At 53.0% G+C, this 21,752-nt stretch overlaps 2 protein-coding genes across 4 annotated transcripts in view; both read left to right on the forward strand.

Annotated features, from left to right (window-relative positions):
• The window catches only part of TTC38 (tetratricopeptide repeat domain 38), a 26,290-nt gene extending 16,632 nt beyond the window's left edge, over window positions 1-9,658 (forward strand). The window contains exons 11-15 of one of the 3 annotated variants that reach the window (XR_004300908.1): window positions 1,168-1,333; window positions 2,629-2,788; window positions 3,004-3,077; window positions 5,222-8,996; window positions 9,578-9,658. Coding sequence is in view for 2 of the 3 variants with exons in the window: in XM_032416229.1 (XP_032272120.1) it covers window positions 1,168-1,333; window positions 2,629-2,995 (533 nt within the window). In the remaining variant the exon portion in view is untranslated. Of the gene's footprint in view, window positions 1-1,167; window positions 1,334-2,628; window positions 3,078-5,221; window positions 9,049-9,577 lie in introns of those variants that run through there. The other 2 variants (XM_032416230.1, XM_032416229.1) reach the window with 2 other exon arrangements.
• The window catches only part of GTSE1 (G2 and S-phase expressed 1), a 20,554-nt gene continuing 7,494 nt past the window's right edge, over window positions 8,693-21,752 (forward strand). The window contains exons 1-8 of the mRNA XM_032416922.1: window positions 8,693-8,817; window positions 9,126-9,258; window positions 9,578-9,680; window positions 15,532-15,589; window positions 15,692-16,301; window positions 18,316-18,486; window positions 19,105-19,231; window positions 21,041-21,367. Of these exons, the coding sequence (XP_032272813.1) occupies window positions 8,693-8,817; window positions 9,126-9,258; window positions 9,578-9,680; window positions 15,532-15,589; window positions 15,692-16,301; window positions 18,316-18,486; window positions 19,105-19,231; window positions 21,041-21,367 (1,654 nt within the window). The remainder of the gene's footprint in view (window positions 8,818-9,125; window positions 9,259-9,577; window positions 9,681-15,531; window positions 15,590-15,691; window positions 16,302-18,315; window positions 18,487-19,104; window positions 19,232-21,040; window positions 21,368-21,752) is intronic.

Genomic DNA, 21,752 nt, shown 5'->3' on the forward strand with positions numbered 1-21,752 from the left:
GAGCCATGGAAGCATGTGTAGGGTTTTGCCAGGCAGAGGTGGGAAAGGATGTGATGTGCAGAGAGCAGCCTGCCCAGTGCCCCCAGGACACAGAAACCAGCTGCCTGTTACAGGACGAGTGACCAAAGACAGGGTCAATGTGGTCAAGGATGAGAGGTGGGCAGCTGGAGCCCACGTGCCGGAAAGGCAGGTAAAGAGTCTGGCTTTTATCCCGGTCTGCGGGGAGCCTCCTAGAGCAGGGCCGGGCAGGCTCCCATCTGCCTCTGAGACGTGGGGCTGAGCTCAGGTAGGCCGAGGCCCACACTTTCTGGGCCAGCTCATGGTGTTCAAGTGGTGGGGCTGCAAAATTGAAAGCCGGGCTGTTTGTTGAGGGGCCTGGAAGAAAGGTGGAATCCTGTTGACCCTGAGACCCAGTGAACCCTCCGTCTGCAGAGGCAGAGTGTAAAGCTGCCTGGAACTCTCCAGGGACCCTGAAGCCTCGAGCCTCCGGGCACGTCGGGGGAGGCTTGGAGGGACAGAAGCTGGGAGGCACAGTGGTGGTGCCAGGGACACATGGAGGGAAGGGAAAGGCTGCTCGCTCCCTCGCCATCCAGAGTGGAGACTCAAGAGACCTGTCCGATTTGATGGGCTGAGAGACAGAGGTCAAGGGCAACGTCTCTACTGTGGGGGGGTGCCCCTGAGAAGTAGGAAGAAGGTAGTCCCTTCAAGGAATCAGGAGAGACAGGAAGCGGGTGGGGGGCGTGGGGAGCAGAACAGAAGTAGGGACTGTGTAGCGCCGAGAAATCTAGACACAAATGTGAGAGAATGTTATTTATTAACTCCGTGGAGTTTTATCGAGCACCTGTTAGGTATCAGGTGCCATGCCAACGGTAATTCTGGGAAGAATTTTAAAAATGGTTTTGGGGTTCGTCAAAGGGGCCAGAAACTTCAATACCCTTCAATAGTTTTTTTTAAATTTGTTTTCTACCGTATGCATCTATTGCATTTATAATTGAACAAAGTTAACATAAACTCGGCTCAAAGGCCTCAGCGTGAGGCCAGGGGCCACCTGCCAGCCTCCTCAGCTGGAACACAGGGGCCTCTGTGGGGCGTGGGGTTCAGGGGGCCCGTGCACAGGACACGTGCACACAGGACGCAGGCCTACGGGTTTCTTCCCCGTGTCCTCAGGGGTGTCCGTGGGTGAGCGGTGGCAGGACATCCTGCCCGTGACCCAGAAGCACAGCCGTGACCACATCCTGCTGTTCAACGACGCACACTTCCTGATGGCATCCCTGGGAGCTCGGGACCCCCAGACCACGCAGGAGCTCCTGACCACCCTGCAGAACGCCAGCGAGTATGTGGAGGGGCCAGGGCCCTGCTGGGGGGGCCGTGGCAGGGTGCTGGGGGTGGGCCGAGGTCTGCTCCGTCCCTGCTCTGACCTGCCAGGGAGGCTGGGAGTGGAGGCCCCGCTGGTGAGCGCAGCCGCGGGGACGCCCGTGGAGGGCTCTTGCCACACAGGCGCCCCACAGGGGTGTGTGCCCCCATGTTATATCCTGCAAGGGCACGGTTGTTCCCCTAAGAGACAGAGTCGCCTCCCCATCCCCCGGCTGGGGGTGGGAGCCTCAGTGTCGTGGGTGCAGCCTCCCACGAGGGGCACGGTTAGGCTTGGAACCAGAAAGCCCTGCTGCTTCCCATCTGAGATCCCGAACAAAGTGCTTCTCTGCTCTGAGCCTCAGTCTTCTCATCTGCCAATTGGGGACAGAGTCTGCCGAGGCAGGCTGGTAGGAGAGGGACGTGTGGTGATGTGGTCACACAGCTCCCTGGCATTGGTGGGAGCCGGTTTCAATCACAGGAGAGGCCGGAGGGAGACCGGAGAGGCAGGGTCCTCCACGGCATGGGTCACCAGGGAGGCAGCCGCCCCTCATCTCCCCGCTGGAGGGCTGGAGCTGTGGAAGCCATGACGCCTGGTGGTCTGTCCTAGGGGCCTTGCTTGAGCTGGCCACCACCCCAGCCACCTGCCCGCCCGCTCCTCCCAGAGCTGTGCTGCAGGATCTGTGGGCCTTGGCCGGGGAGGCAGCTTCAGGTGAAGGGTCCGCGGTTCGGCGGTGGACATTTCAGCATAGGGAAGGCCTGGGGAGCCCGCCAAGCACTCCAGTATTTGATTCTTGCTTTTAAGACAGGCCTGGAGCAGGCTGTTGCCTGCAGTCCCCATGACCCACCCGTGCGGGCAAGCAGGCAGACATGGGCGGCGACAACCACCTGCCCCAGTGTGGGGGTCAACTCCAGCCAGGCCTTTACCTGCACTGTGTGCAATCCTGACAGCCCTGTGAGGTTGGCACTGTTACCCACCCTTTACAGATGAGCAAACTGAGGCCAGACGTTGGGGGACCTGCCTGAGGCCAGGGGAACAGCACCATTCAACCCTGTTGAAGGGGTCGAGAGAACCCTGTTCTCTCCCCTTCCTGGCTGCTTCTCTCCTGCCAGCTCACCTGACCAAAGCACCTGCCGTGTTGGGCACAGAGCCAGGCACCAGGGGGAGGAAGAGCAGTCCGTTCCCTCGGGAAGCCCGAGTCCCGCAGGGAGGCAGGTATGCCTTCGGGCAGTGTGAGGGGCCCTGCAGGTGACCGAGGGCGTCTTCTCGGCTGGCAGGGCCCCCGGGGAGAACCACCAGCACCTCCTGGCCCGTGATGTGGGGCTGCCCCTGTGCCAGGCCCTGGTGGAGGCCGAGAACGGGAACCCTGACCGCGTGCTGGAACTGCTCCTGCCCATCCGCTACCGGATCGTCCAGATCGGAGGCAGCAACGCGCAGGTGGGCCCCCGGCCTCGGGCCACAACGCAGCCGGAGCACGAAGGCCTGGGTCCGGCAGTCTCTCTCGGGGCCGGTGCTCAGGTGTGGGGGTGTCCTCATCTTTTGACCCCCAGGAAGTTTGTCCCTGAGAACAGGCCTGCCCGCAGCGGGATGGGGGCTCCCATCCCTCATCATCGCACGTTACAGGAGTCCAACCTGTCCTACTGACCTTTCAGAGAGACGTCTTCAACCAGCTGCTGATCCACGCAGCCTTGAACTGCACGTCAGGCGTCCACAAGAACGTGGCGCGGTGAGTTCCCCGCTCACACCCACGCCGGGCTTGGGGACATCTCTGAGCAGAGCTGCCCCTCTCCGGTGGGGGTCTCCCCACGGGCTTCCAGCCTGCCCTGAGGCTCCCACCTCCCTCTGCCGGAGGTGCTTCCCACCTTTGAGGTTGTGAGGACGTGAGGCTATGGGGTGCTTGGTTTTCTCCGTTAGCATCTCGACTTGACCACCGGGGTCCACCCCACTCCAGGCCTGTCCTCCTGCCCCCCACCCGGCCCTCCCCTCAGTCTCGCCATGCTGAGCTATAGTTACCCAACACGTCCTGCTCCTTCAGGGGCCTGGGCCTTTGCACGTGCTGCACCCTTTGCCGGGGTCACCCTTTCTTACGGGCTGCGCTGGGCCCCAGGAGGTGGGGGAGGGGCAGGCAGACCCAGCGCCTGGCGTGTGGAGCTTACCTCTCACGTGGGAGCACGAGCAGCTATCTCACACACACACACACACACACACACACACACACAACCTGCCATGGGGGTGGGCAGGGCATGCTGCTCTGGAGGCTGGGGTGGAGGCTGAGCTGGCTGGGATTCAGGGAGGGAGGGTGCCCTAAAGAAGAGACAGTTGAGAGGAAGCCTGAAAACCAGTAGATTTGACCAGGCCCAGTGGTCCGGTTAGGAGGAAGACCTGGAGGGTTAGGGATGTTGGGGCAGGGGCACCTCAAATAGAAAGCTCTGAAGAGCCCAGCCCTTGCCAGCAGCCTGGGAGCTCCCACACCCCGGCTCATCTTGCCCTGCATGGGGTGGCTGGGTTCTGTGCTGCCTCGTGCTCTGGGGGTGAGACAGGACCCCTCCTCATGGGTCCCCTGCACCCCACTGGAACACCAATGGGAAAAGGGGAAGGGAAGGGCTGCGGGGTGCCTGGTGGGTAGAATAGGGGCCGGGAGACCCAGTGAAGTCCGGGGTGGCCCTTGGCTGAGCCCTGGAGGTCAGGTGGAAAGGCCCAGGGTCTAAGCACAGGCTCAGGGGGTCCGTGCTGCGTGAGACCCAGCTGCCCCAAAAGCATCTCCAAACTGAGCAGTGCAGGTGTTCTCAGCAGGTGTTCTCAGCAGGTGTTCTCAGCAGGTGTTCTCAGCATTAATGATACAGGTGTGTGCGCTATGGATGCTCTAGAATTGGTTGAAACTCTGAAGCATCTTGGGACACACACCCCTCGCTGTTCACCCCTCCATGGCCATACGCAGAAGCTACACACCTTTCTTCAGTGGTCACATCGCTTAGAGAGCTCCAGGCCACGGTGTGGGTGTGAGTTGGCATCTCAGGCTGGCAGGAAAGGTGGGGCCCTTTGGAGAGAGGCTGGCCGAGGGCAGGAGCAGAGGAGCTGGGGCGGGTGCAGGGTGAGGACATGCCATGGGGGGTGGAGGATACCCTCCGAGCTGGGCGGTCTGCCCGTGGGGATGCTGGGGGGACAACACGCCCTGCGGGCAGCCTGGAGCAGATGCTGACCCCAGAGGGGAACCTGCTCCTGTCGGGCTGACAGGCAGTTCCCTCCCCTCCCCTCCAAGGTGGAAACCCTGCGCTCCGTCCATGGTGTCCCCGCCCCAAGTGCGGCCTAGCCCATTAACCCCACCCTCACACCACAGAATCACTGTTGTCAGTTGTTTGGGGTCTTTGCCTTAAACAATACTAGCTTGGTTTAAACTTGGGTTTCTCCATACCTTGTCTCCTGCCACTTACCTTCCGAGACAGCTTCAGGCGTGGCTTCCCCTGACCCCCTTAGACAGGCTCTACCCTCTTGTCTGGTGGGTGGATGGGCCCCCAGCTTCCCGAGGCAGATGAGGCCACAGTTATGTGCTCACCCAGTTATGTGTCTTGGGGACAGTGTCGGCATGTTCTCCAAACACTGGACATCCTGGTGATGCACTGGAGTCCCTGCCTTCTCATCCTTGACCACTCCCCGCCCCCCCAGCGCTCTGCCTTCTCCCTGGTCCTCCTGCCAAGCCCAGCTTTCCTGCTGTTGGGCTCTGTCCCTCCTGTCCCCTCTGCAGTGATGCTGTCCCCTCTCTGCCCATCTCAGCCCCAGCCCGAGTTTCCTGTCCACCTTGGGGCCCAGGGACCACAGGGCCCCACATCCTTCTATGAAGTTCCACCACAGACCCTGTCCCTGTTTCCACAGGAGCCTTCTGATGGAACGTGATGCCTTGAAGCCCAACTCACCCCTGACCCAGCGGCTCATCCGAAAGGCCGCTGCTGTCCACCTCCTGCAGTGAGCTGGGCCTGGCCGCCTCCCCAGCGTCAGATCAGCTGCCCCCTGACTCCCAGGGTTAGAAGCAGCTAGAGCCTGTTAGTTAGGGCTGTTGAGTAATTTGCAGCTTTAAGCAGAAAGCCCTGTAACCAGCAGCGTTACCGGAAGCAGGAACACAGATCAATTTTAGACATGATTCAGAATCTTGTCATCCTTCTTAAGGGTCAAGGTACAGTTACAAGCAGTAAGAACCGATGTGGTCAGTGCTGTTACCACTTGCCTAGCAAACTGTTCTCCCGGGGGACTCTTACACCTCCTGGTGTTCAAGAGTTAGAAGGCAGGGTTGGCTGGGGGCTGGCTCGGCTGGGGGAGGGGAGTCCTCCCCCCGAGGCTGCCCCTGGGATAAACCCTCTCCTTTTGTCTTCTCCATCATATTCTAGATATGTTGTCCCATCTTTTGGGTGAGAGCACCCATGGGGGGAAGTGACTTGCCCAGGGTCACAGCTAGCAGAGGCCCTGCTGAGATTCACCTTGGATCCCCCCAGCTGCTGCACCCACTGCCCCCAAAGAAGCACAGGCATATGGGGTGGCCCTCTGCTGTCTCTGGAGAGGTCTGCGAGCTTCCCTGGGGGGCTTTGATGATGCCGATTAAGGGAACCTCGGGTATGTGGTTTCCTTTGTCAACTATGACTTTAATCACACGAGTGCACATGCACTAGGCGGGCACACTTTCTGGGGGGTGTGGATTGAGCTCAGGGTCGCCCTGTTGTGGCAAAAACCAAAGTACTGTGGCATGGAGCTTTACTGAGATCTGAGCCAGTTTTCTATTTCCCCATCTTCTTAACCTGGCCCCAATGACAGTCCTGAGCAAGCTGCTGATTTCCCTGGCATGCCCTCGTGAGGGGCGATCCCAGCCCCTAGATGTTTCTCAGGTTCTGTCAGTGTAGCTGAAATTAGGTAGGGACTCAGGCAGGGCCAGTGGAGGCCTCCAAATTGATTAGACAAATTTTTGAGATTAAAATAAATCAGTTAATTGGTTCCTTTGACTGACTGTTGCTGGTGGCATCTTTCATCGTCTCCCACGTGCCAGGCCTGGGCTGGGTCCTGGGGAGATAGGCTTCTCCTTGAACTCGGGAGTGGGGGCAGGGCAGTGAGTCAAGAAAATGGGTAATTACAATAGGAGTTCGAGAGAGGTGCTGTCTCTACCCAGGAGCTAGGGACACATGCCAGAGGGGAGCTTGCCCACCCATCCTGAGCTGTCCCCTCCTGCTGCCTGCTCACACTCCATCTGCCCTTCCCTCTCCTGGTTCCAAGGAAGACACAACTTGGGCCAGGGAAGCAGGAACCCTGTTCCCTCCTCTGGGAAGCCCTCCTGTTGAGCACTGCAGGCTGGTGAGGGTGCCCCTTCTGCGCTCCAGCCCTTGGCACCTGTGTTTGCTATTGCCCCTTTCTCTCCTGCTGTCACCTCAGGTCAGGGATGACATCTGGTCCCAGCATCACCCAGCACATGGCCTGCACTGAGGACCTGTCAGAGGACGTTAGTGAATGAACTCATGAAGGGTGGCATAAATTGGGGGGAGGAAGAAATGAATCTACGATGAGCAGGCCCATGATAGGACAGCCGGATGAAGGTACTGTTCAGTTAACAGTAACAAGCTATTCATAATCAATGCAGATACTGAGCACCTCCTATGTGCTGACAGGATAGAGGGAGAGGAGCATTGGGAGTGGGTGTCGGGGACCCTCACCCCCAGCAACATCCATAGGGCTGGGGGGACCCGGGCCAATACCTGCCCCCCGCCCCAGCTCCTGTTGCAGTTGCCCTGTGATTAAGTCAGGCAAGCATAGGCCTTCGGACCATCGACGGGGCACGGGCACCACCAAACCGGCTGCTGTCTTCAGGAGGCCCTGCTAAGTGGAGGGAAGCCTGGAGCTCCCGGGCTGGGGGGCCCAGTAAAGCCAGCCTGATCGAGGGTGAGCAGGACCCGAGAGAGGCAGCTAGGAGATGACCTAACCCAGTGCCCTCCTTTGAGCCCCTCTTTTCAGGACTTCCTTGTTCCTGGAGCCAGTAAATTCTCCTCTTTCTAAAGCCAGCCTGAAGCTGGTTTTCTGTTTCTTACAGCCCAAAGGCTCTTGGCGGATACCTGCCGCTGGGTCTGCCTGGCACCACCTTTCTTCTCTAGTTAAGCAGGAACCTGAGCAAAAGACAACTCATGGGGCACCTGGGTGCCACAGTTGGTTAGGGGTTCGACTTGTTTTCAGCTCGGGTCATGATCTTAGGGCTGTGAGATGGAGCCCCACGTCAGGCTGTGCTCAGCATAGAGTCTGCTTGAGATTCTCTCCCTCCTGCTTGTGCTCACTCTCTCTCTCTCAAATAAATAAATCTTAAAAAAGCCCAAAAGACAATGGAATTCAGAAGGGACCCCATGGACGGAGACTCAGGTGGGAAAGGCAGGGTCCAATGGACCCAGCACATCCGAGTGCAGTGGAAAGCCAAAGGCTACAGAGGGAGCCCTGGGATAGAAAAGAGGCGTTGGGGATGCCAGGACAAGACAAAGGGGATGCAGAGGGTAGGCTGGGCTCTTTCCAAGCTGCTAGATTCCCCCCAGACCCTCTCCCCACCTCCTGCCCCTTCAATATCCAGCTCCCACTCTCTCAGCTCTTGCGGGGGGGCTCATCCCTGGGCTGTGTAAGGCTGGGGGACATCACATAATGGAGACCCCACCCTGCCTTTTAGAGGCTCACAGTCTCACGGGGAGCTGGACTCAGGAGCAGAAGTGGAGAGGGACCACAACAACATGGGGTGATTGGTGTGGATGGCATGAAACCAGAGACACGGGAGTCCAGATGCCAGCCAGCATAGAAGGCTTCTTGGCATAGGTCCTGGGCCCAGGATGGCTGCCCCCTGGACAGCTCTCCACCCAACCTGCCCCAAATAAATAGCTCATTATTGTCCCTGAAAATGGTGCTCTCCCTCTGGAGTTCAGACCTTCCCAGAGCAGACTGTATGGGGCATCCCAGCCTCCTCCTTCCCACATCCTCCTACAACCACCAGTCCCAGATACCTAGAGCAACGGCTTCATGACACTGTGTCCTGAACGGAGCCCCTCATTTCACACTCCAGGCCACGACGTGGGTATTATTTATACCTGGTTCACAGTCCAAGGTTCAAGTGAGGTCGATCTCAAGCTGCCGCTGATTGACTTATTCACCAGTCAGTCCTGCGTGTCGCTCAGATCCGGAATCTTGTTCCAGCGTGTGCATTCTCCCATGCGGACTCCATCACCTGGCCACCGGACCTGCGCACCCCTTCAACCCGCCCCCCCCCATCTTGCCCTCTGAACAAATCCAGGTCCCCAGCGGCTCTAAAGCCCAGGGCAAGCTTCTGCCACACCTCCGGCCATGCTCAGGCCCTCATCACTGTCCCCCGCCACCACTCAGCTTCTCCTGCTGCAAGGGCACAAACCGGCGTCACCCTGGGCGCTGGTCCGGGCGGGGTCCGGGTCTTCTTACTGTATTGGCAACGGGTGCGTACTGCTTTACAAAGCAGACAGGTGCACGTATTTCGTTTGGTCTTCCCATCAACATCTACGCTAGGAATTGAAGCCTCTGTATTTACAGATAAAAAGCTGGGATCGGAACTTCGTCCCTTGGCACGCGCAGCTACCCTGAGGCCCAGCCGCCAGAACACAGCACGGCGCCCCAAGTAAGCCCCCGCGGGCCTCTGCGGACCCACCGCGGGCGCGGGGCGGAGCCCGGGCTTGCTCAGCCCACCGGCGCGCGGAGGCGGTGCGCACGGGTGCCGCCCTCCTCCTCCCGGCGGCTCCGCCCCCAGCCCCCAGGATGCACCGGGCGCGGCGACGTTGCGGAGCGCCTTCAAACCGGCCAATCGGCGGCCGCGCCGCGCCCGCCGCGCCGCGTTTAAATTCCAGGCCGGGCTCGGGCCGCCGGGTGTCGCCGTCGCTCGGGTGAGGGGCGCGGTGGCTCGGACGGGGTCCACTCACGCGTAAGGTGGGGGCTGTCCCGAGCGCGGGGAATTCCGTTGTGCTCGGCCGCGGAGGACAGACCTGATCAGGCCCCCGGAGCTCCCGGCCTGGGGGCGCGCGGCCTCGGGCGGTGCGGCGCGGGGGGTCTCGGCTGCACCTCCCGTGGCCTCCGGCCGCCATTCCCCTCCCTGACCTGGGCGCGGCCGCCCGCTCCCTCTGCTCCCGTCGGCACCGGGGAGTGACGGAGCCGGGGGGCCTGGGCCCCGACACCGCTTACCTGCTGACCCCGTCCTCTCCGCAGACTCCCTGGCAGCCCTCGCCGTGGAAGGAGGACGCGCCGACGACGCGCCTTCAGCCAGCCAGCCAGCCAGGAGAAGCAGAGATGGATGTTCCCAAGGAGAATGGTACGTCCTTGTCGCCGCAGCGCCGTGGTTCGGGGAGCTCGGTGAAGGTGTAGGTCGAGTTAATGCTTCTGTGAGAACTTAGTCCTGTATTTATTCCGCTCACCCTGTGCCCTGTGCCAGTGAAGCTCATGGTCCCTGTCTTCAAGCGGCTTGCATCCATCCAGCGTCTTTAGTTTTCGGTTTTCTGCCTCCCATTCCCCCCAGCTTCAGATTTCCATCATAGCAGGGCTTCTTTCCAGTCCGACTTGCTGTGTATACCCAGTGCCGGGACACTGCCTGGCACTTTGTAGGCACTCAGATACGGGTGGGATCGAATTTGATGTTTCCTCTTTTATTCATTGCTGGTTCCTGTTTGCTAAGGTTGTTTAGAAGCTTTGTGACTTTCCTGCCTTGTTCTGTCCCTGTCTGGCTTGAGCGTCAGGGTGAGAATACAGCCTCAGGAGATGAGTGAAGGGCCATACCTTCTTATTTTTCTCCTAAAGCGTGTTGACATCCTTGTATCCTTTGCTCCCCACAACATCCATGTGGGGCCGGTGGACTGGGTATCCTTGGCACTCCATTCTGCTAAAACGGTCCTAGGGACTTTGCCGGTTTCCTCACTTCTTCGTTGTATCTAGAAAGGTATTTGCCGCTGCACCCCTTTCTCCTTCCTGCCTGTATCCTCACTTTCAAATACCAGTCCCTTCCATGTGCATGCAGAATTCCCACTGGCTGCTCTTGAGGACTTCACCCCCTCACACCCCCAACCCCCCTTCGTAGCCTTACTTTGTGCCTGTCCATTTGCTCATGCTCATCATTGACATACAAATAGAAATCCTTCCACCTCTCTGGCTGGTTTTTCCATCTCTTTGCAGGCTCCTCTTCCTCTGTTGTCTTCTGAAGCTAATCTTACCCAGGACTTGGTCTAGGGTCTCTTTGTATCCCCCATGCCCCAGGGGCCCTCAGACGTTCCCATGGCTTTAAGCTCAATCTGCTTTGTAGTGGTGCCCACATTTTGTCTCGAGCACAGTCTTTCCCCAGAGCTCTGGATTCCTATATCCACCTGCCTCTTTGGCATCTTCACCTGAATGTCTTGCACTTCAAACTCAATGTGCTCCCCCTCCCACCCCATTCTTAGCCTGCTCTTTGTTCTCTCGTGGAAGTAAATGGCCCCTCCATTTACCTAGCTATCTAAGTTGTGAAGCAGCCAGGTTCATTCAATCATCCTTTACTGCTATTTCCACCTTCAGAATATATTTGGATCCATCTATCTCTTTCCAGCTCCACCCAAATGCCACCACCTTTTGCCTCAGCCCCATTAGCTCACCTCCACCTCCTTGTGCATTTTTCACTTTGGCCAATGTGTGCATTTGTGATTTCAGTAGACACTGTTTGTTCCTTTCTGATACACTACACAGCAGCCAGGGTGACCTTTAAAAACACAAGTTAGATCATAACCCTTGTGCTTAAAACCTTCCATAGCTTTCTGTAGCACTTTGGATAAAATAGAAGCTCCTTGCCATGGCTTGCAAACCCTCCAGGATCTGACCCTGCCTGTTTCCACTTCCCGCAGCCTCTCCCTCAGCCACCCAGCTGCCCCTCCAAAGGCCACCAATGTCTTTGGTCTCTTTGATCTTCCAGACCTGATCTGTGCAAGAGCAAACCGTATGTGTACATTGTCAGCCGATTGCCCCTTTTTTTTTATAGCAGATGGAACCCTTTGCTGCATCTTGCTTTTGGCACCAATTTATCTTGATGATCTTTGTATATCAACGCATGCACTATTGCTGTTCTCTTTCTTTTTTTTTTTTAAGATTTTATTTATTTATTTGACAGCACAAGCAGAAAGAGCGGCAGGCAGAGGGAGAGGGAGAAGCAGACTCCCCGCAGAGCAGGGAGCCCGATGTGGGGCTCTATCCCAGGACCCTGGGATCATGACCTGAGCTGAAGGCAGACGCTTAACCGACTGAGCCACCCAGGCGCCCCTGCTGTTCTCTTTTGTACCTATGTAGTGGTCCATCTTGGGGGGGGGGTGGAGGGGGAGGGGGGCTGTAATTTCTCCCATCTGCTGTGGGTGCACGTTCGTTTGTGTCCAGTGTCTTGCTGTTTCAAATGCTGCTGAAGCGAACATCACTGTGACTGTGGGATGTCCACACACAGTCTTCTTGCTGGGCGGGAGGACACGTGCACCTCTTATTTTGTAGGTGCTGCCAGGCAACCTGGTGACGCCTTCCTGAGCGCTATGTGAATTGTCTTGTTCCCCACAGCCTTGAACATGTTTTACCAAACTCTGTGATTTTTGACAACCTGATAGGTGAAAAGTGGAATCTTGGGGTTATTTTTGTTTTGTTTTATTTTATCAGTTATTTTATCTGTTCCTATCATTTGTCAGTTCTTCCATTACATCATTGGTTGTTTTCTTAGCAGTTTGTAGGCAATGTTCATAAATGAGCCCTTTGAGATGTGAGCTGCGAATACTTTTTCCCCTGCTTATTGTTTCTTTAACTTTGCTCATGGTGATTGTTGCCATGCAGATTTAAAATGTTTTTTTACATACTGTACTATTAGTCTTTTATGGCTTCCAGTTTGGTCTCACAGTTAAACCTCTTGTCTCCAGGTTATAAAATAATTTCTTCATGGTTTCTTCTTGTTCCTTTTTTCTTTTTTTAAGATTTATTTATCTATTTTGAGAGACAGAGCACGCACTGACAGCGTGCGTATGAATGAGGGGAGAGGGAGGGAGCGAGAGAATCTTAAGCAGACTCCGCATGCATTGAGCACGGAGCCCGATGTGGGACTCAAGCTCACAACCCTGAGATCACGACCTGAGCTGAAATCAAAAGTCAGTCGCTCAACCCACTGAGCCACACAGGCGTCCCTTCTTTTTCCTTTTATATATATTTTCCCTTTTGAATACACCATTTCCCCCTTTAATTTGATGTGCTACTTTTACGTTATACTAAGTTTTCTTTATATCTGTCTTGTGTATTTGTTAGGTTTATTCACGGGTATTTAGTGGTTTTTGCTGCTATTGTAACGAGGTCTTTTTTTTCCATCATATCTTCGAACTGTTCTTTGTAGATATGAATGCCATCAATTACTGTGTGATAATTTTGTCCTCAGGCACCTGCTTTTATCCTTTCACTACTTGTAACAGTATTTATTTGATTTTCTTGTGTCTGTAATCACAGCATCTGTGTACTGTGATACTTTTACCTCCAGATTCTTTCCTTTGTCTGATCGTATTGGTTAGTGTACCCAGAACAGTGTCCAGGCTTGTCGTGAGAGCAGACATCATGGCCATGTGCCCGGCTTTCATGGAATTTCCTCTTTAGATTTCCATTAAGCCTCATGCTGGTTTGCGAGTTAATTTACATATAGGTGGTAGTTTTGGTGCTGTTTATCAATATTTCCACTGCTTTTTTCCCTCTTTTCTACTTTTTTTTTTTCCTCTTGAGTATATGGTATAATTGTACTTGTCTGCCCACTTAAAGTTGGATTCGGCTCAAGTGACTTGCAAGGTGGCCAGTGAAATGGGAATGCTGTGATATGTGTCACTTCTAGGTCTTTAAGAACTAGTATGGAATTTGCTGTTTCCCCTTTCTTTAGCACAAAGGCCAGGCTCTATCAGCCTGTGTTCTGCAGTGAGGAGGACGTGGAGCAGGGCCCAAGCCTCAGCAGATATAGAGTTTGAGTGAGAAATACACCACTTGAGATTCAGGGCTTGTTTGTTACTTCAGCATAAGTTAGCCTGTCCTGACTGATAAAGTATATTTGCTCCTGACTTTAGAAGGAATGCTTCTGATAGTATCCCATTAAACCTAATTTTGGCTTTTGGCTGGAGAGAGATACTTCCTTATATGATCAAATGTATCTATTATATATCTGTTGCTTTTTATGAAGAGCTTTTAAGGTCAACAAGGTATTTTGCATTTTTTCATATGTCTTATTAGCATAGATGGACATGATGTAGGGCTCTCCTTTTAGATCTAGTAATATAACAATCATGTTACTAGATTGTGTAAAATTAAACCATCCTACAGTCCTGAAGTCCTGAAACAAACTTCACCTAGTCATGATATATTCTTCTTCTTTTAATGTGTTGGTGGATTCTGTTACCTAATGTTCCTATTTAGGATTTGTATGTTATGAGCCTGGTCTGTAGCTTTCTTTACTGAGCTAACTCTAGAGCTTTGGGATATGGTTATGCTTGCTTCATACAAGGAAGTTGAAAGTTTCTTTCTTCTATCCTGTGGAGCAATCTAAATAATTTTGGAATGATACATTCTTGAAAGACTTGACAGAATTATCCTGCGAAACTATCTGGGACTTGTGCTCTTTTGAGGACAATAGCTCTTGAATAAATTTGTGCAGTTATTTTATGATAATTGAACTATTAAGATTTTTTTCCCTCTCTTGAGTCAGTTTTATAAATAAATCCACTTAAGTAATTTAAATACAAAAAATAGTGTTTTCTAGAAAATTAGGCATTTCAGCCAAGTTCTTAGGTTTATGGGCATGGAGTTGAGCAGGCTGGCTTATGAATCTTTTAATTTCCTCTCTCTCTGGTTATTTCTTTTTATTTCATTTGTGCATTTGTGCTTTTACCTTTTCCTTGGTTGGGTAATTAAGAATAATTGAAGTGACTAATTAGGACCTAATTAGGATATTAGTATATTTTAAATTTTTATAATTTTAATAAGCATGCTGCATTGTTTTGTAGGATCAAATAAGAAGTGATTTGCGAAAGTGCTGTATAAACTTGATAGTATGGAAATACCCGCTCAGCGCATTTCGATAATTATTTGCTAAGTGTCCAGGCCCTTAGCTGGACGTAAGGGAATTTGTGAGAGCGTTAGACATTTTCTGGCTTGGAGGAGCTTACAATCTAGTTGGAGCCCAGAAGGGTAAAGGGACATTACAGAACAGCAAGGCAGTAGAGTGACAGAGGTCAGGTCTAGGTGATGTGGGGGGGCCCTAGGGAGGAACGGGGGTGGATGGGGTGTGAGAGCTGGGGGGGAAGAAGTTGCCCAGGAAAGAGATCCACTAACCTGGAGCCTGAGGTTTGTTAGAGGGAGTCAGGCTTACAGGCCGGGCTGGTGAAGGAACTATGGTGAAAGTGTGGATGGGGGGTACAAAGCGCAGTTTCGTCTGGGGTTTCAAGGTGGGCTCTAAGAAGAGATGGTCGTCAGCAAATATGGATGGAGTCCCAACAGTGCATTTGAATAATACTGAATTTGTTTTTGAAAGAAGAGTAGGTGTTATGTAGTTTGTAAGCAAGGAATTTTTTTTTTTAAAGATTTTATTTATTTATTTGACAGAGAGAGACACAAGCGAGAGAGGGAACACAAGCAGGGGGAGTGGGAGAGGGAGAAGCAGGCTCCCCGCCGAGCAGGGATCCTCACGCGGGGTTCAACGTGGGGCTTGATCCCCGGACCCGGGGATCATGACCCGAGCCGGAGGCAGACGCCTAACGACTGAGCCACCCAGGTGCCCCTGTAAGCAAGGAATTTAATTCTGGGGGACCTGAAGCTGATGGTCTTTTGGAAATGGTCTATATCTGAAGATGACTTATCTAGCCTTGAAAAACTAGTTGAATGACTTGGTGAATGCATGTTAGATTATATCTTAAAGATAAGGACTTGAACTTTTGGGTCAGCTTAGCAAACACAGAATTGCTGATGCTTTTTTAAAAAGAAAACAAAAAAATTTGATAATCTAGAGCCCTTTATGATAATGTGACTGTTAAAATAATGATAAGGTACACTTTGGAGAGTGAAATATTGTCATTGTTTTTATAGCTGTAGGGACTGGTGATGTTTTCTCTTTGTCAGCTCCAACCCTCAAATAATGCTGGACTTTTTCCCCCCAGACATTCTTCTCTTAGCTGATGAAAAATTTGACTTCGATCTTTCATTGTCCTCTTCAAGGTAAACAGATGAGTTTTCTTCCCTTGCCTTGGGTTTAATCACATTCAGTAAAGTCTTTCATTTAAATGCCATTGTCATTAATAATCCTTTTATTTAAAACAGTGCAAATGAAGATGATGAAGTCTTCTTTGGACCCGTTGGGCATAAAGAAAGATGCGTTGCTGCCAGCTTGGAATTAAATCATCACGTTCCTGAAGAGCGTCTTTTGCCAGCCTCGGAAAGTCACTTCACCTGGAGTCCTCTCCCTGGGGAAAAATTCGTGGAAGTGTATAAAGAAGCTCACTTATTGGCCTTTCAGATAGAAAGCAAGAGCAAAAACAAGGCCGCCCAAGATGTCACAGCTGAAGACCTTTGGAGCCAGGGCGTGGAAAGATTTATACAGGAATCAAAATTAAAAATAAGCCTATTTGAGAAAGAAAAGGAAATGAAGAAAAGCCCCAAGTCACTTAAGAGGGAGACCTATTACCTGTCAGACAGCCCCTTGAGGGACCCGCCACTTCGGGGAACCCAGACACCCTCGGGCATGGTCCTGCCAAGCGCTCCTGCCCAGACACAGGGGTGTCCACACTCACCCCACTCTTCTTTGCCAGTGGAACCAAGTACTGCTCACCCTCCAAAACAGGCAGGGACTCAGAAAAAGGTCATCAGCAAATTGGTGCGGCCCCGAGCTTTTTCTGTGAGAGGGAAAAACATTCATGTGGCCACGGAGCAGGTAGACACATGCATGTCCCAGAACATCTGGCTGGAGAGCCAGGTGCCCCCTTGCGTTTTAGCCCATTTGGTTTATGGCCCTAATGGAAACTGTGACGGGAAGAAACTTGGAAATGTAGCTGTGCTGAGGACTCAGAAGTGTAGGAACAGAGAGTCCATGAAGAGCAGGAACAGCATGGAGAGCTGGGTTTGGGGTGGATATGGACGGGGGCGGGGCTACCTTCCTCTTGTGATGACTTAAAAACACCCCCTCCTAAATGCCATTTGAAATTTTTCCTTTTGCTTTGTTACAACGTTGGATTTTCTACTTATAGGGATTTCGTGTGCATTAACAAGCAACTTCCAAAAATTCCCTCTTGGAACAGCCACTAGTCATCTTCCTTAGCTGTGAATTTGTTTAGATCGCTTTCCTCCCAGGAATTAAACGGATGAGCTGTCCTGGGAAGTGGCAGTGGGCAGGCAGGCCTTTGGGGTACGGCTAGCCAGCTCTGGTGCACTGGGGCTCCTGGAGGCTTGCGGGGTAGGGCACTCAGGTAGGGAAGGTGTCAGAGGGCGGCTGCTTCTAGGCTTTGCTGCTGCATCTCTGCTCAGGGGAGGAAGCCCTACTTTGAGGAGAGCCAGCGGGTCGGGGCCCGCCGTGTGCCGTTTCTCAGTTCCGCTGCTAACCTGGGCCCCAGGCCTCCGCTCTATGAGCCAGTTACGGAGGAATGGTGCTCTGTGGGGTCAGTGCAAACCACCCAGCAAGGGCCTAGGAGCTCCTTTTCCCTCTACGAGCACAACTTATGTAGTGCATGACTCCCTGCCCTCAGAACCCAGAGCCGATCCGAGCTCACAGCTTGTCTGCCCCACTGAAGCCTGAACAGGAGATCTGCCGGCTGTCTCTTCCCCTAAATAGCTGGGGCCGTTCCTTTAATCATACAGGCTCCCTTTGCTGGAGACCGGATGTAAATTTTCTAAAAGTGACGTGTCTAGAATGAGTGACACGGGTCTTCTGTGTCGTATATGGACCCAGGTAGGGATTTCTGTATGTGACAAACAGGTGGACTCAGGCAATCAGGAGATGCACTATTAGTAGATAATAGGACATAGTATAACATGGACGACCCTTGAAAACGTGCTTAGTGAAGGCAGCCAGACACAAAAGGTCACATGCTGTATGCTCCCATTTATAGGAGGGGACTGTGATAAGCAAACTGTAGAGAGGGGAGTAGGGTAGTGTCTGTCTAGGCGGGGGGCTGGGGGGGGGGGGAAGTGACTGCTAGTGGCTAGCAGTTTCCTTTAGGGACAACAGGAATGTTCTCGGGTTGTTGCTGGTCGTACAACACCGGGAATATGCTAAAACCACGGACATGTACACTTCCAAAAGGCGAATTTTATGTTATGTGAGGCATATCAGTTTTAAAATGCGTGAAGGAAAAAGAAAGTAGTTTCAACACTATGACTTCATGAGCTGCTACTGCTTCTTAACAGCTGGCCTTGTCATCAGGGGCTATTTACATAAACGGGTTAGTTCCATGAATGCCCTTGTATCTAAATATTGTCAGACATGTATTCTTTGACTCTGTTGTCCAAAGAAAAACGGCTTCCAGCACTCTTCCAAGAAGATTTATTACAACTGAGCAGTGTCTCTGCTAGAAGGAATGACCTTTTAATGAGTGATTCCTTTCCATACAGCATTTAAAAATTTTTGTTACTAGACCAGTTTCCTCATTATCATCCTTAAATAAGAATCCTGATTGAGGACTAGCTTTAGAGGATCTCTCTCTCCTGTTAATGATCGGTCTTAGTATTATTCTGCTCTGTTTTTAATGAGGAAGCAAACGCCATCATCAGTTTTGTCCATGGTAATTTGGTGCAGGAAGTGAGCTGCTATATTCACTTCAATCTAGTTGATGAATGGAGGCACGTGTATAGCATGGGGAAGAGAGATGGTGCTTGCTCTACATCGAAGACTTGGTGCTTCTGTATGTTGTTAAAGACCAGACAGCTCTCACATTTCATCTTAAAATTTTCAGCCTAGGAAAAGGATACCAACCAGTCCTTCCAATATGAAAATCCTCAATGAAAAGGAATCCCACAGGGATGTGCCCCCTGACAAGTCCAGTGCCGCCCAGGAGCTCACTCGCTTGCCAGCTGGTGGAAGCCACTTGGTCCAAGGCAAGCGATTGCTCCCTGTTCCAAACAAGGTGGGTCTGCCAGGGCTGCAGGCAGGCGTGGCCTGTGAGCAAAGCCAATACAGGGACAGCACTGTACACATATAATGTGTCTTCGACTAACATCAAGTTTAGGAAGGTTGAAAATGGGATTGGTGTGAGGCAGCTTGGTGAAAGGCAGCGCGGCCTGGCCGCGGACTGAGGAAAGTCAGCATCTCTGAGCATCTGTGTCTGCCTCGCTCCCTGCTTCCTTCAGACGAGATGGGAAGTCAGTGCTTCGACACCGCGCTCACAGGCAGGGGGACACCGCCCACAGCTCTGCTATTTCTTTCCTGGCGTCGTGGTTAAACTGAGCTGTGCGTAAGAACCACTGAAGTACTTGTTAAAATTGCCAGAAGCTGGGCCCTGCAGCTCTGGACTCAGTGGGCCGGGGTTGGAGCCCAAAAATCTGCATTTCAGCAAGGTCCCACGTGTTTCTCATGCAGGGTTTGAAGACTACACTTGAGCAGTACTGCTTGGCCTTTTCCTTTACATTCAAGATGATCATTATTAAATTATTAACAATTATTTATAAACCCTATTTTTGCATTAAAAAGTAATGGGTAGATCATGAACTCTTTGATGACTGTTTTTTTTAACATTTTGTTTCAGTTGGGGCTGAAGAAAACCCTGTTGAAACCGCCTGGTTGTGCTGGAGGTCTTTCAAGAAAGTTCTCTTCCTCTGGGTCCGTTTCGGCTGTGATTTCCAGCGCGTGTGCTTCTCCAGCAGCCGGCAGAGGTAAGGCCAGTGGGGATCTCCGCGCCCAGACCCACCCATGCCCAGCGAGGCCAGGCCCCGAGCGCTGATGTCCTTCTGAGACCGTTTTCGCAGAAGCACTTAGACTCCGCAGAAGGTTCTGGAGGGTTTGCTGTGGTGTGGGGCAGGGGCCATGGGGTCAGGGTCCCTGCCCTCACGGCGCTCCCCCTCCTCCGAGGAGAGACGCTCTCAGGCTGGGGGTTTTAGTTTAGGGTGGCCCGCACAGTGCCCGAGCTGGTGTATTGCTCCTGGTGCCAGCGAACGCACAAGGACGCGGAGACCGGCCCGTGGACGTGTAATCAGACACAGGGTTTAAAAATAGGACTGTTCCAGATCATTTAGGGCATATGACCCTTGTAAACTTGGCATTTATTTAAATCCCCACACCCAAACATGATGAAAATAAGGCTAAGTTGTCATCTTAGCAAGCCGTGGGCGCCATCTAGTGGTAAAGGGAAGAAGCCCTAGTGCGCTGGGGGGAAAGGCCACCTTCCAGTCCCTTCAGGACTCACCCCTCTCGTCCTGTGCTATTTGCTGTGTAGACGTGTGTGGATTTTGTTCACAGAATGTGACAGGTTCACAAAATGTCAATTCTGGAATCAGACTGATGTGATTTGGAGTCCTGACTGCCCGGTGGTGGTGAAGAGACCTGAAGTTGTTTCCGTAACTGGACAGACGGCAGGATGGTGTCCCCTGCCGTGCTGTCACGGGCTTTAGAAGGAGTGCTCGAAGGGCCCGCCCCGGCGGCTCTGGCGCATGGCCCGTGATCGGGGGGCGGAAAGGGAGTTCTGTCAGATGAGGGGCGGTGAGGTCGTGTGGCTGCCGCGTGCAGGGCATCAGCACCATTTTTACTGAGGATTGCTGCAGCGCTAACTCGGAAAGGCTGTGAGACGACGTTGAGTGGGCCTGACGGGGTGTGTGTGTGTCTCTGCGTCGTGCGCAGACGGGCCGGCGTGTGGGGAGCAGCGCTGTAAAGCCGGCGTGCGCCGTGTGCTGTGGGCCGTGGCTCAGGCTTTCTCTTCGAGCGTTTCTGTAGGAGGCTTCCGAGGCTGACGTCTTCGTGGGGCATATTGGCACCTGAGTACTTTTCGCCCGGGTTTATCTTCTTTCTGTTTTAAAGATTTTATTTATTTATTTGACAGAGACATAGCGAGAGAGGGAACACAAGCAGGGGGAGTGGGAGGGAGAAGCAGGCTTCCCGCTGAGCAGGGAGCCCGATGCGGGGCTCGATCCCAGCACCCTGGGATCATGACCTGAGCCGAAGGCAGACGCTTAACGACTGAGCCACCCAGGCGCCCCTTCTTTCTGTTTTAAATAGTGCCTGTGATTGCTATGACCCAGCCTCCTTGGGATTTGAAGGAACCAACCCGGTTGACTGCACCTTCTCTCCCTGTCCCCTCCCCACCTCCCTGACTAGAGGGGTGGGGCGTGTGACTACACTGTCCATTCCTGGCTGCTCAGCCAGGGCAGATGTCTGCTGTTGACAAATCAGGGAAGACGGGAGAGCTTGAATTTACATATACTTACATACATCTTGGTAATGTGTCTAGAATTCGTACCGTAGAACACACTCAGCTAAGCCGTGAGCAACCAAGCTTGTCCTGTGTTCGAGGACATTACCTGACGGGCGGACAGAATGTTGCTCACAGGTCCTGTTTCATCATATGCAAATCATCATGATCGAAATAATTTTCCTCACTTGAAAACTTTTTATGTGTTTGTTAAGTAACTTCATAATTTAAAAATGACATCAGCTTGAGTGATAGCCAGATTTTGTGTCTTCTCTTCCAGCTAGATCCAGTGAACCTACAAGTGTTCCCGCGGGCAGTTCCCTGCCTCCGCAGGCAGGCCCTTCGGGTGCCCCCTGCAAGCAGAGCAAGTGGGCCGCGGTGGCTGAGGTGAAGGCGGAGGCTGCCAAGGCGCCCACCCCAGCAGCTCTCGTCCAAGCCCAGACACCGGAACAGGGAGGCCTGGGGCCGAGCTCCGGCTCCACCTGGTCCCAGCCCTCTCAGTTGAATACAGCTGGGAGTGTGAGAAGGCGTGACTCCTACCTACTCTGCAGGACACGGGCTGTGCCCACCCCTACAAGTCAATTTAAGATCCCCAGGTTTGCTACTGGTAAGGAGTGGGTCACTTTTCATATGGTTTTAAAATATTGAACAGATTCTATATAATGTTTTTGGCTTTCTTTTTTCTTTTTTTTCCAAAGACTTTATTTGGGAAAGAGAGAATGAGAGAGAGAGCATGAGTGGGGGAGGGTCAGAGGGAGAAGACTCCCTGCTGAGCAGGGACTCCAGGATCATGACCATGGCAGTCGCCTAACCAACTGAGCCACCCAGGCACCCAGCTTTCTTTTTCCTTTTTTTTTTTTTTTAAAGATTTTATTTACTTATTTGACACAGAGAGAGAGAGAGAGAGAAAGCACAAGCAGGGGGGTAGCAGGCAGAGGCAGAGGGAGAAGCAGGCTCCCCACAGAGCAGGGGGAGCCCGATGTGGGACTCGA

The sequence above is a fragment of the Phoca vitulina genome, unplaced genomic scaffold, assembly GCF_004348235.1.
Source record: "Phoca vitulina isolate PV1807 unplaced genomic scaffold, GSC_HSeal_1.0 scaffold19, whole genome shotgun sequence".
Lineage (NCBI taxonomy): Eukaryota > Metazoa > Chordata > Mammalia > Carnivora > Phocidae > Phoca > Phoca vitulina.